Source organism: Sceloporus undulatus, chromosome 3 (assembly GCF_019175285.1).
Source record: "Sceloporus undulatus isolate JIND9_A2432 ecotype Alabama chromosome 3, SceUnd_v1.1, whole genome shotgun sequence".
Classification (NCBI taxonomy): Eukaryota; Metazoa; Chordata; class Lepidosauria; order Squamata; family Phrynosomatidae; genus Sceloporus; species Sceloporus undulatus.
The window spans coordinates 106,027,051-106,040,379 of NC_056524.1; the positions used below are offsets into that span (position 1 = coordinate 106,027,051).

General features: G+C 35.9%; 1 protein-coding gene across 8 annotated transcripts in view; it reads right to left on the reverse strand.

Annotated features, from left to right (window-relative positions):
* Window positions 1–1,637: 1,637 nt before the first annotated feature.
* The window catches only part of SEPTIN10 (septin 10), a 38,728-nt gene continuing 27,036 nt past the window's right edge, over window positions 1,638–13,329 (reverse strand). For 2 of the 8 annotated variants that reach the window (XM_042460338.1, XM_042460339.1), the window contains exons 9-13: window positions 11,347–11,382; window positions 7,972–8,104; window positions 4,729–4,919; window positions 4,369–4,528; window positions 1,638–2,369 (exon numbers count right to left, since the gene is read on the reverse strand). In XM_042460338.1, coding sequence (XP_042316272.1) covers window positions 4,405–4,528; window positions 4,729–4,919; window positions 7,972–8,104; window positions 11,347–11,382 — 484 coding nt within the window. In that variant the 3' untranslated portion in view covers window positions 1,638–2,369; window positions 4,369–4,404. Of the gene's footprint in view, window positions 2,370–4,368; window positions 4,529–4,724; window positions 4,920–7,971; window positions 8,105–11,091; window positions 11,265–11,346; window positions 11,383–13,329 lie in introns of those variants that run through there. The other 6 variants (XM_042460340.1, XM_042460341.1, XR_006103109.1 and 3 more) reach the window with 6 other exon arrangements.

A 13,329-nucleotide genomic window follows, 5' to 3' on the forward strand; every position in this document is an offset into this window, starting at 1 on the left:
AGAAACAATGTTCTGTCTATCCACTGATATTTTCTGCAGCTTACATTTGATGTACAGTACACACAATAATGTCAAAAAAATACTTGCAGAAATGAATTTTATGGGTGTTCTTGACTTGTCTTTTAAATCACATAGAAGTACTGGGAAGAGATATAATCTTCTTGCTCCAGCAAGCAAAATTCACATAAGCAGATGCTCTGTTCTCTGTCAGTGAGCAAATAAGAACACATCCACAAGTCATTATTCTTCTGGCCCCAACTGAAGTGCTAGGTAAGGATGCGCATCTTCACTCAAGGTCAGGTTGGACCTATGGATCATTCTTTTGTGGCAAGCATTTACAGGACACCATTCCAGGTAATATGTAATAGATCTACAACAAATAATTTATTATATCCACACTCTACCGTGTAGTGTAGGAAGCACCAAGAACTATGCAAGTCAACCTCACAGCAGCTTCTAAGGCTTAAAAAAAATCTAAGGGAGCACACCATTCACAGAATCAAGAACCTCAACATTGACCTTTTCTCCCCACAGGATAGTGGCTGAAGATTAAGATTTGATAAATATTCTCCAGCACATCGTACCATTTTAAAAAAAAATTTTATGTAGAGAGATTTCATACAGACTAACATGGCTATATCATTAAAAACTACCACTTTGGATTTTTATGTGTTTGTTTCATTATTTTAGTGCTGAAATACCACTAATAATATAACTTACAAAACAGTGGGCTGAAACTGACAGCCATAAAGGAGCAGCTCTATGCTCCCCTTTGAATGTGAAATCAGGGCCGTGGCAACTGCACGTTGTGACCCCAATCTGGCATTTTTCCAGCCCAAAAAGAAGCAGCAAAGCCACTCCTTTTTGGGCTGGAAAAAGGCGCTTTGTCTACTGCGGCGGCAGCATTTTGGCATTTTTGCAGCATGGTGCATATAAACTCCATGCCGCAGAAATGACATGACACTGCCCACTATGTGGTCAGCAGGGCACCAGCTTGAGGGTAGTGTCAGGGTGTGTGCCATGCATATGCCACACCCCACACCACCCTGAAGTTGGAGTTTTTTGCCGATCTGTTTCAGCCCAGCATAACTGCATAGGACAAAATACTCAGTTCTCTCTGTATGAAACTTCAAAACATTTTAGTACCATTATAGCAACATCAATAATTACTATTTAATCAAATACACTTTATTTCCCATGTTATATGTTTGTAAGAATTTCTGTAAAAAAGAAAGGGAGAAACAAAGGCAGGAAGGCAGGCAGAATCTTTGAGGATTATACACTTTTGATGCTTATAAAAAGAATTAATAAGGAACTCCACAAAATGGGCAACCATCTGTTGCCCTAAGAGGTATGACAACATTAGAATTAGTTATAATTACATTTAGAAGCACAATCTTGCACATTTTTACTCTGAAGTAATTAGGACTGAGATGTTAGACTGCAATCCTGTACACTGTAGTCTACAGAATATAAAAACTATTTATTTTGAGTGAGCACAGTGGGATTTACTCCCATGTAAACAAATAGTTTGGAAATAATTTAAACATTTGTGTAAATTCACAAAGCATTAAAACTTTAAGCATTCCTCAATATAAGAACAGTGATGCATCAAGTAAATTTGAACATGGCACAGGTCTCATTAAACAAATCCAATTTTATTTTATTTATCTTTAAGACCCTAGTTTTCACACAAAGGATGACATGGAATGTACCTGAAAACTAAGGAAGAGTATTCAAGCAAAAGGCATCTCATAACCAAATTAGTTTTTAATGTCTATTTTCTAGTGGCACACATGTTTGCATGAATACTGCAATGGTAAAGGCAATCATGAAACTAGAAAGTTCATATATAAAACATTTTTAGAAAAGGAAGTAGTTACTTTAGTAGGTTTACATTTGTATACAGTTCAATAAATGCTTCAAAAAAGAACATTAAATGTTGTATAATTAACACATCAAAAAGACATCAATTCTTTAAAACAATTATAATGCATATTCAGCAAATACTTCTGTACTACAGTATTCATAGCTGACTTGAATAAAAACTCTTTCATGGCACAGATCTTTGGTACAGCATCTGGAAGTGTGTGCAACTTGGCCAGCAGTACATAGTTTACATTTTTAAGTGCATACCAATACCAATCGCTGCTTAAAATAAATGTCCATTTTAATATATTACTGCAACAGCAACCCAAAGTACATAGGCAATACTGATTGATTATACAGTTTAATATACTTTTCCAATGTTAAATAGTGGTCAGGTTTTCAAGTTAGCTTGCATAAGAAGGGGAGAGATGCAGCCAAATTTCCTCAAAGAGAAATGCAAACCATTTTTCTTGTCTCTTCAGTTTCACATAAATCCAGAGCTGAAACAGAAAAATAGTATCATTTATATCTTTCTCTACAGAAAGCAAAGGTCATTTATAGTATTGAAATATCTGTCTTAAGAAACCCATGCTTACATTGATTATAAAAAACTAGATTGATAAAATTCTGAATGTAGATAAATCTCAAATGACACCAATTTCTAACTGCATATGGACAACAACCATGCCATACAAAAGAAATGTAGTTTACCTTAATTCTAGTTTTGCAGATGAAGGTAGTACAAACTTCTGCACAATGTACATTTTCTACACAACTAAATTAACTATGATCCAAAACACACTGCAGAAATAATCCAGATTGAGACCACTTTAATGGCTTTGGCTCAGTGTTGGGGAATCCTAGGAATTGTACTTTATTGTGGCACCAGAGATCTCTGATACAGAAGGATAAATGTCTCACAAAACAACAGTTCCCAGAATTCCCTAGCATTGAGCCAGGGCAGTTAAAGTTGTCTCAAATTGGATTAGTTCTGCAGTGTGTGTTGGACCAATAACAACCCCCAGCATTCTGCTGCCTTGACTTGCCATGGGCTTCCATGGTTGAGCGAGGATTTGAACTCTGGTCTCCAGAGTCATATAATCCAACGCTCAAACCACTATACCATAATGGCTCACAAAAACTGATGTACATTATCATCATGTTTCTTGTTCCAGGAAGCACTGAAAAAACATGTTTTACTGTAAAGAAAGTAAATGTAAAATAAGTAAGAAAGAAAGGTGTTGTATACATAGTAAAAAAGGAATTATTGTTTGTTTGTTTGTTTGTTTGTTTGTTGTATCAAAATAAAAAAACAAGTTTTTCTAAAATAGATTTTTCTCTCTTATTCTAATAAAAATGAATAACTACTTAACACTGCACTCTTAAAAGGGCATCTCCGAACCATAGGACATATCAGTTATCAGTTATCCCTTGCCAAGGCTAGTAAGAAGGGTTTACCCTTGAAATCTCCCTCCCTCCCTCCCTCCCTCTAAACAGACAGAGAAACATCTGCCTCTGATATCTCTCAACTGACATGAGAATTCCAAATTCAGAGAGAGTGAAGAGGAGACATTCTGGGACTGGCTGTGGATTAAGGTGTTTTCCACATTTTCAGAATTAGTAATCTTATTTTTCCCATTTAATTATGCTAGGTGACGCAAAAAACAGGAACTACATTTCAGGCAACAAAAACTTTAATACTTCTAATTTAATGGCCACTTTTGCCCTTTGACCAAAACAGAACAACCTAATAAGTATAAAGTCTGTTGGTTGTAGCATTCATAATTTTAATGTTACACAATAAGGAAGATGTTGGTCAAATACCCTTAACAGATGACACAGGCAAAAACTGTACTGAAAAGCAGAACCATACAGAGATAAACTCAGATTAAGTTACACTTAATCTGAGTTCGATGTGCTAATTTTCAGATCAGTGGGCAAAGAATCATAGAGTTGGAAGAGACCACAAGGGCCAACCACTCCCACCTGCCATGTAGGAGTACACAATCAAAGCACTTGCAAGAGATGGGATTTCTTCTTCCCATTATTTGATTGATTTTTTTATTCTGTTCCAGTTAAAGTTCAACTTACAGTAAGGACAAATGTTTGCTAAATCCAAGGGCAAGCATAAAATTTAATTGTGAAAAAAGGGAAAACAAAACATATCTTGTTGCTCATCAGCAGCCCCACTCAGGGCTAGTTCTACACAAATGTTGGTTCTAATTTTGAGGTAGATTTCTAGTTTTAAAATAATAAAAATTATTAATATGCAATTATTCTATACAGTATTGCATTCTAAGTACAGTACATGGATTCTATCACACTCCATTTCACAATATACATTTTTCTCACAGTTCCATTATATCTTCTGTCATGACTAAAAACTAAAGAGGCTCCTGTGAGCAGTGGTACTAATTTTTAGAAATAGGGAAAACCTACCAGATTTAAAGACACTGCAAACTTATTTATCTTTTTTCTACAGTTTTGAAACTAACATACCCTAACCACATAATATTGGCAAGCTGCTTCCAAATACTATTGGTGGCATTCCCTAGAATGGAGTCTGTCCTTTTCTAACTTCTCTCTCTCTTCCTGCATATTCACAACTTCCTGATCTCTGACATCAAAACAGAGGAGCTCAAGCCGAAAACCTGGATCCCTTCAGGAGAAAACATAAAAAGGAGAATTCTTAACAAAGTGCCTGATGTATTGGCAAAACTGGTTTAAAACAGTGTAAAACAAATGTACTGGTTTATATAGTTCCAGTCTAAATAATGTACAATGTTTTATAAAATATTTGTCAGATCTAAACTTTTTTAGCTATCCAAATCCCAAAATCTGCTGGAATGGACTACTTACTTTTTCCGATCTTTATCTTTTTTTAAGGCAACAGTCGGAGTAGCAGGTAGAGGCCTCCCTTGGAGTATGTCTGAGGCAGCCTTTCTTTTATTGAATGCCATAATTTCATCTTCCAGGATCTTTTTTTTCTCCTCCACTCTTATCCGCTCTTCTTGATGAAGCCGTTTCAAATGTTCAAATTTCACTTGTAGCTAAAGTCAAGCACAAAGTAAAAAATCATTTCTGCCACAAGGTGGTAGTCTAGCATTCAGCCTCACATGCTAAATAATCACACTGTAAGACACAGAAAATGAGTTTTCTAAATGAATGCCAAAGTTGTGTATTTTGAGTTCTTAATTTCTTGGTTCCCACGCACAAGCAAAAAATAAAAAATAAAAAAAAAATTCAAATACCATTAAATGCTTTTCTTTGTCAGTTATAGAAATGGTGGTGTTTTTTTCAAATTAGGAATTTTTGAATAGGAAATATAACATTTAGGAAATGCTCCATACTCAACCTCTTGGTTCTTAGTAAATGGAGAAAAATGTACTGTAAGTTGAGTATCATTGATTTCTGACTTAAACCTTTCAATGTGCATTGATAGAGTAAAGAGAGAGGCTTTGAGTCAACAGTTCACATCAAAATTGCAAGAGACTATTGCTTCTGTTTATTTTACTAGACCACTTTTGATAATATTGAGCATGACATGTAGTATATGTTATTTTCTGTATACTTTTTGAAATCACAAAAAAGGTCATAATAGAGATACAAATGTTGGATTTGATATTTTTCACTTTGCTACTCTTTTCAGCTGAGCAGCAAAATCAAGCCCACCACAGAAAAGACAATGGTTTCTTAATACATACTAACGAGAGTTTCATAATATGAAGAAAAAGAATCGTTTGTAAAATGTAATGCTGCCCCCAAAGCCAAACAGTCTGGTATCAACTAAGCATGCCCACTGTCTCCCAGGAACCACTATATACAGAGGCAGTTAAGGGTTGATTTTAAAAAGGGATGAAACATAAGGAATGAAAAGTGGATCAGATTAGTCCTTACTACAAAATAAGTTGGAGTAGAAGTATGGTAGTTTGTTTAGTGGAGATGGAGTTTACAAGTTTGAGCACCTACAAGCTTGCAGTATTAGGCATTTAGCACATAGTAACATTTGACATGTCACTATTCTTTGCCAACTCCCAGTCCAGTGTGGTATAAGCTTTTAAGAGCACTGCTCCATTTGAAACTTCAGGGAAGCAGATTTGCTTAGGACTATATTAAAAATACTTCCTCTCATTTCAATTAAACTAATCTAAAGGGCTTTGTCTTCTGAAGGGAACAGAAACATGTACAGACATTCAAGAATAGGAGAGGATTAAACACCAACATTTGGGGAAAATGCACTGTATGCGTCACACACTTCAAATATCAACCAGCATAGCATGTTACCACTGAATCTGAATAGCACCAATTTGAGTAACCCATACTGGTACTATTAGACTCAATGGCAGCTAACTCATTTTTTTCCACCTAGCTCTGACCCCTGCAACAAGGGAGTGTCACTGGATCAACTGTGCCAAAGTGGTACACTGCTGACAGTCAGGTCAGGTCAACAAGCTACTTATCTAGCCCAGAGTCCAGCAGTCTCTTTCTACTACATTCGAAGAGGGAGTTTCCAAATGTTTTGTTTCCGTCATGTATTATTCCTCTGTGATTCCCCCAATGTCTAACACTGATAACAAGCTCCTTCTCACTGGCACTTTGTCTAACAGTACTATGTACCATGAGCCTTTGGTGGCAGGGGGAATAAAGAATATGGTATCAAAACTAACCTTAGGTGCAGAACACATTATAATTCTTGCCTTAATTTGTTAGTAATGACTGTAATACACTAATTACACATACATTGTCTTATGTGTATAATAACAACATTGGGAAATTCAGTTAAGTTTCCCTCCATGTATCAAACAAGCACATCTTCTATAAGGCTTGGTCTCTGTTATTTTCACTTTTCACATCTTGTAGTTAACAGAGATCAAAAATGTAACAGCCTTTCCCCTCTCCATTGGCTTATGGGAAAGCTCAGTCTTTGCGTGGGTTTCCAACTATCAAAAGCCAGTATTAATGCAGCAAATGGGGCTGAAGAGGAAATTGATAAACTCACAGCAATATTATAGAAGAGGCAGTTTGTTGTCCATGTGGGGAGCTCCTCCTTGGCATAACATATCAGACATGAATCCAAATCAGATTCTGAGCATTATTCCTTCTAATGCTGAATCTCAAGGCCTCATGCCAATCATATTATAAGCATAATAGAAGTATCCACAAACAAAAATAGTGTTTTGATTTTTTAAAAAAATCTTTAGATAGGAAATAAAATAAATCAGAAGATTATTGATTACATATATATGGGAAATGAAGATGCATATATACAAATGCATGGAAGAAAGGCGGAGGGGGCAGGAAGTGAAGACACACATTAGCCCAGCAAGGTAGCTAACCAGTGAGATAGCTATTCCCTCCCTTCCCAGCACCCCTGTTCCTAACTCCAATTGCTTCAGTAAAGTCAAAGGAGAGACTGAAGAGAACAGAAATAAAATAGCTGGCCCTCAGTATCCACAGATTCTTTATCCACAGATTCAACCATCCATAGCTTGAAAATATTTTAAAACTACAGTATATAAATTTCAAAAAAACACCTTGATTTTGACATTTTATATAAAGGCCACACCACTTTACTATGTCATTGTATTTAATGGGACTTGAGCATCCACGGATTTTGGTATGCACAGGAGACCCTGGAACCAAAGCCCAGTGGATGCTACCAGCCCAATGCACACAACTTTATGTAAAAGTACAAGGGGGAAGAGAAAGAAGAAAGAGTGCCACACCTGATCAGGCACTGGCCTGCAATGAAGGCACTATATCTAATGACACACAGTCATTTAAGAGTGGGATACATTGAAGGCATAGCTGACCTAATTCCAACCATGGGTCAGGTTCCAAATACAGCCAAAGCTCTTCTTTCTGCTGAAATTTTTGCTGCAGAAGTCCACTGCTTAGTTTAAAAACAATTTCTCTCTTTAACAGTGGACATTTCAAAAGCAGAAACAGTAGGCAACAACTGTGCATGTGATTCCTTTGGGCATGTTGTTTGGCTGGACCCGTACCAACCTATTCTAACTTTTTCTTAAATAAACATGATGTAATCTGTTCAAGTCATCCCAAGCTCCAGAGCATAATCAAAGCAGAAAACAGAATGCTTACCTCTCGCTCAGCTTCTTTGAGCAATGCTTCTTTCTCTTTGACTCTCTGTACAAACATTTGCCTCATCTCTTCTTCTCTCTGCTGTAATTCACCAAGGAATTCATGTCTCTTAGCTTCATATGTCTCCTGTAGACTGAGGGTCATAAAATATAAAACAGCCTTCATAATTTTTAAGAGACAACAACAAGCAATTCCTATTCTAGTTTGTTTGTGCACCATTTTTAAATTATGTTTTATCTGATCCTACATTTGGACAGACTTTAATCTTTTCAAGAAAACATATGCTGATTTTTAAAATGGGAAGCTATTAGTTCATTTGATCTTTATCTTAATAGCAAGAATGGAGACCAACTCTCTGCCAAGCAACTCTGCAATTCTGAAGCCAATTAAAAGAGATGGCAACACAAGTTATTCAAGCATTTACAAGGGTTGGCATTTGGTTTCAATGAAAAAAAGATACTGCCACTGAAAAGCTGCATTTGAAATACTCTCTCACCTATGACATTTGTAGCAATTGTCTCTAGTGAAAATAACCTGCACTTAAGGAACCATTCAAGGTCAAACTGCCATGTGAAAAAGACCACACCTGACAGTACATTTAGGATCAATTACTTTCTTCCACAATGTATTAGCTATTGGAATCAAGAGAAATATTGAATCTTTTTAATGGTCATCACATATTAAACAGCAGTTAAAAAAACCTGCCATCTTAAGAGCTTTCATTGTAAATATCTGATTTCGTAAGGGAACTAAACAGTTCAACTTCATCTACAGAAGCCTGACAAATGCAAGGATCACAAAAGAAAATTAATGAAAACACAAGAGGACATTGTGCTAGCCTTGTAGCAGCTAAAAACAAATAGAGAGCTGCTTACACAAAGGGAATCAAATATTTTACAATCAATGAAGAAATCCAATTTTCAGATGTTCCTGATTCATGCTGAGTGTTTTTTTTAAATAGAATATGGTATCTCCAATATGGTTAGTAGGGACTATATGGTCATGACTAAAGTCTACAAGGCAGGCTGTTATACAGGGCATTAAATACAACTGACTGGTATTGGGATATTTGGAGTTTATATCTTCTGTTTTAAAACAGGTTCGTCAACTCTACAAGCATTTCCAAGCAATTCAGACTCAGAGCACCCATCTAGCTATGTGACCTGGGACAAAATAGGTGCCTAAAAATGCAGTTTTACAAAACGAACAAAAATATCCCAGTTGACATGTAGCAGACACACATATGCGACAAACAATATATGCAAAAGATATTAAAGGTATATAGTTGTTCACTCAATGCCCTCCATTAGCTGATTCTTCAACCCCTTTCTCAAGTGAAAAATGTTAGAACCCAGAAATATCAGATAAAACTACTATGACATGCCATACAGTAGGTGAAATATGTGCTGCCAATTCTTTTTACTGCACTACTGGCTGAAAAGGAACTTAATGCTGATAAAATTAGTTCAATGGTAATGGGTACATGAGTGTTTTGAGCCTTTTAAGGGACACTTAACTTGGCCGAAGGCCTTCAGGAATAAAGTTAACTAAAGAATATACATAGTATAAAGCAGAGAAAATAAAAATATCTTCAAAACTGGTGTATTTGGGGATAACCAAATTGATCTGTTTATATCATCTGATTATTGTATGTATCCAACAGAATTACTGTGACATTTCAATTCTTCCACTGATTATGCCTTTCTGCTTTTGAGGTTCACATTTTTCACCATGTTTGATTAGCTTTCTAGTATCATCATCGTCATCTTCATTTTCTTCCTCTTTGCCTGACATGCTATAGTTACTTCTGCTTTTAAAAGTAAACATTTAAAGCTTTCTTCCAGACTGCTAGAAATGTCCTTTTCTGACATACTGATGGCTTGATATCTTTTGAGCTATGCTTGTTCTACAATCATTTTCTGGCTAAGAGAGTGCTCTGAATCAGGCAAGACTATAGATGTGCTGATCTTAAAAGCTGAAAGAAGTCCACAGTTGATTGCCATCCCTTTGTAACAAATATATTGGCAAGAATTGGAGTTTTTCTGAATCTTCCACTTACATCATCCATCAACAGGCAATGGTGACTTTTCATTTAGAAAATATTTTTATCAATTTAAAAACTAAACAAAAAGCAACACTGGTGTTAAGATACTACTGCCTTCCTTCCATCATACTTAGTTCAGCACAAGGGACAATCACTTTCCCTAAAAATGATTGTTTTAAAAATAAACAAACTGTTGCAGGTTCACCACCATATTTCTTCCCCTTTTTTACACAGGGATTACAAAATTAGTTACCACGTCTTCACTATCTATTCAGGCTGCATCTAGAGATTGAATGGGCCCATTGTGAATCTGTCCTCACTCCAATTTGATCACACAGACATGATTCTTTAGAAAATCACGTTTGGGAGCAACTGGTTCCTCTTGTTTCTAACATAAGCTGCTGTGTAGATGCTGACTGGCTGGTCCTAATGACAATTATGAAGCCATCCCACACTTCCCATTAAATAAAGTTTAACCAGATTCATTTTATGTAAGAGAGAAAAAAGACTGCCTGTAGCATGGGAGTGGTCAGGTAGAAGGGCCAAAAATCAATGCTGGGTTCTGAATGGCATACACATATCATTTGAGGAATGGGTTATCCCAGCTTTAAAAACTCTTCAGTTTTGACAAAAATTACATCTCTACATATTGTGGAAAATTTGCTTCATACCTCCACCACCTTTTTATTGTACAGGAATCAAAACAGGATCATCCTTCCAGAAATGTTATATCAGAGGCAACAGTATTGATTCGTTCGAATGATCTCAACAAATTCTTCTCCAGAGACAGACAAGCCAAGTGTTTTCTGTCCTCATATACTAGGTTCTACAGTGGAAGGTGTATTTTAGTATTGCAACTACTTCTACAGATAAAGACTCATTTGAAACCAGTGGACATCTCAGGCATTTCTACTGAATATCAATTAAGGAAGAGAAAATGCCATATTGACTGCTTTTCTGAACACCAGGTCAGACAAGTACTATCTACTTTGACAGACTGTGGTTCTCTGGGATCTGAAGCCAAGGTCTGTCTCATCATCTGCTACCTGATCCTTTAACTGGAATTGCAATTCAACCTGGAATATGCAGAACACCTCTTCTTCCACTGAGCTCCTCATATCTGCAAGGTTGGTATGTGAGTAAACAACTGAGAACACTTTTGAGTTTCATATAGGATGATTCAGGTATTGGCCAAAACCAGTAGTGGCATCATGTTTTAACTGGCTCATATTAGACAGGTGGTCACTTTCTAAAAGACAAAAAAATAATAGTTTAATTATCCATATCCCTAAAACTGTAGTTCAAGCACACTACACTATAAAACTACATACCTTTCTCTACGAGGCGTCTTTTTGCTATCTGGCATCCTAAAAACAAAGGTGTAAATCCATCAAGTTCTGTTTCTGTCTAAAGAACCTAACATCATAAGTCCATATATGTTTACTCAAATGAACTCCTACTGAGTTCAATGGAACTTACTGCAAGAACGCTGGGTATAGAATTATAACATCATTTTATTCTATTTTTACTTGCAGAAGGATACTAAGCACTGATGTCATTCAACCTACAGGATTTATAAATTCATTCAAATTTTTCTTACAGAAATAGAGAACAGACAAAAACCTGTATTATTTTGAGCTTTAATTTAGTGCTTACTATTAAGATGTATTCATACATATCCGTAAAGTTTCCATGTATAAGGACTTCAATATTTAAATACTGTTCCCTTCTGACCAATGGTTTTAATGGGCAACTATACCCGATAAAATGGACTAAAGTTTCCAAGTAGTGATTTTAGGTCAAGTTTTGGACTCATTGGATTTCTCGAGAAAATTTTTCTTCTTATCTTTCTTTCTGCTTCTTTGTGATGTAATGCCTCAAAGTTTAGAATTACGGTACCACATGCCTTGTATGAAAATAAAGCTAAACATACAATGGAGTGAATTGGGTATGTCATAGGTATTTAATATGAATACAGAAACTAATTAAGAGCAAAACATGAGCTTCAAATCTGAGAATCTAGATACTATCTTTTTCCTTTGTCAGCACAAATTAAAAGCTTATTTCCTCCTCATTTTTTAATTATGTATCCAATGGTTAAGACTGCTCCAGGGAAACAAGTGCAAAAGCTACCTTGGCAACGGAATTCTAAACCAAAAGTAGTCCTAAGCAGCTATTCCTCTTCCCTTAAGCATCAACACCAATGTCACAGACAAGTCGTATAAAAAATTCAAAGTTTTAACCAAGACACTGCATTATACTAACAACTTTCTCCACAAAGAATTAAGAGCAAATATTTAATAAGAATAAGAATACCAATGTAATTAATTTATTTTTAACTCAATAAAATGGAAAAGCACATTGCAAGTACCAAATTTAAAGAACCCAATATATCTGAATGGCTATTAAAGTCAATAAGCTTTAAGCCAGTCATTAGTACACATGTGAAATAAGTAATCCAGGGCACTAATTCTGCCCATCATGAAAACAAAAATTGCTCAGCAATTGCAAGGCACCAAATATCTATCACAGACAATTAGTTATGTACAGTGGGCCCTTGGTATGGCTGGGGTTTGGTTCTGGGACCCCCTGTGGGTGCCAAAATCTGTGGATGCTCAAGTCCCATTAAATATAATGGCATAGTAAAATGGTGCCCCTTATATAAAAGGGCAAAATCAAGGTTTGCCTATTATAATTTGTATATTTTTAAAGTATTTTCAAGCTGTGGATGCTTGAATCCATGGACAGAAAATTTGTGAATAAGGAGGACTTTTATAGTGATACTTTGGTTGGATATAAATTCCCTGTTTTATTGGTTAATAACATTTCATTTCATTTCTGTTAATCATTAAACCAAATTTAAGGCAGAACTGCTGTTTTAGGTAACATGTTTTTTTCTCCACACACACAGAGTGAACATTGTACTCTGAACTAGGTTATTTGATGTGGGGGACTGACAATTTCCACCACCCCCATGTGTCAGAGAACAGCACTAAATTTGCATCACCCACTGGGCACAACTGTTCCTTTCTTTCCTGAAAACTTGCCAGAAACTGACACTAGTCCATAGATCACCACTGACACTACTTTAAACACTTGTGAATGCTATTGCTCCTGAAAGATCAGTAAACCTTTCCCTACAGAAATTGACCTGTTATTAATGTATGTTAAGAACATTTTAATCACATAAGAATTGTCAGTTTTACTCATTTTAGGCTGTGTGCTTTGAAGATATAACTATTCAAATGACAGCAGCTCAGTGAAATCAAACATATAATCTAAACCTGCAAACAGAGCTTACTTAATACTTATCC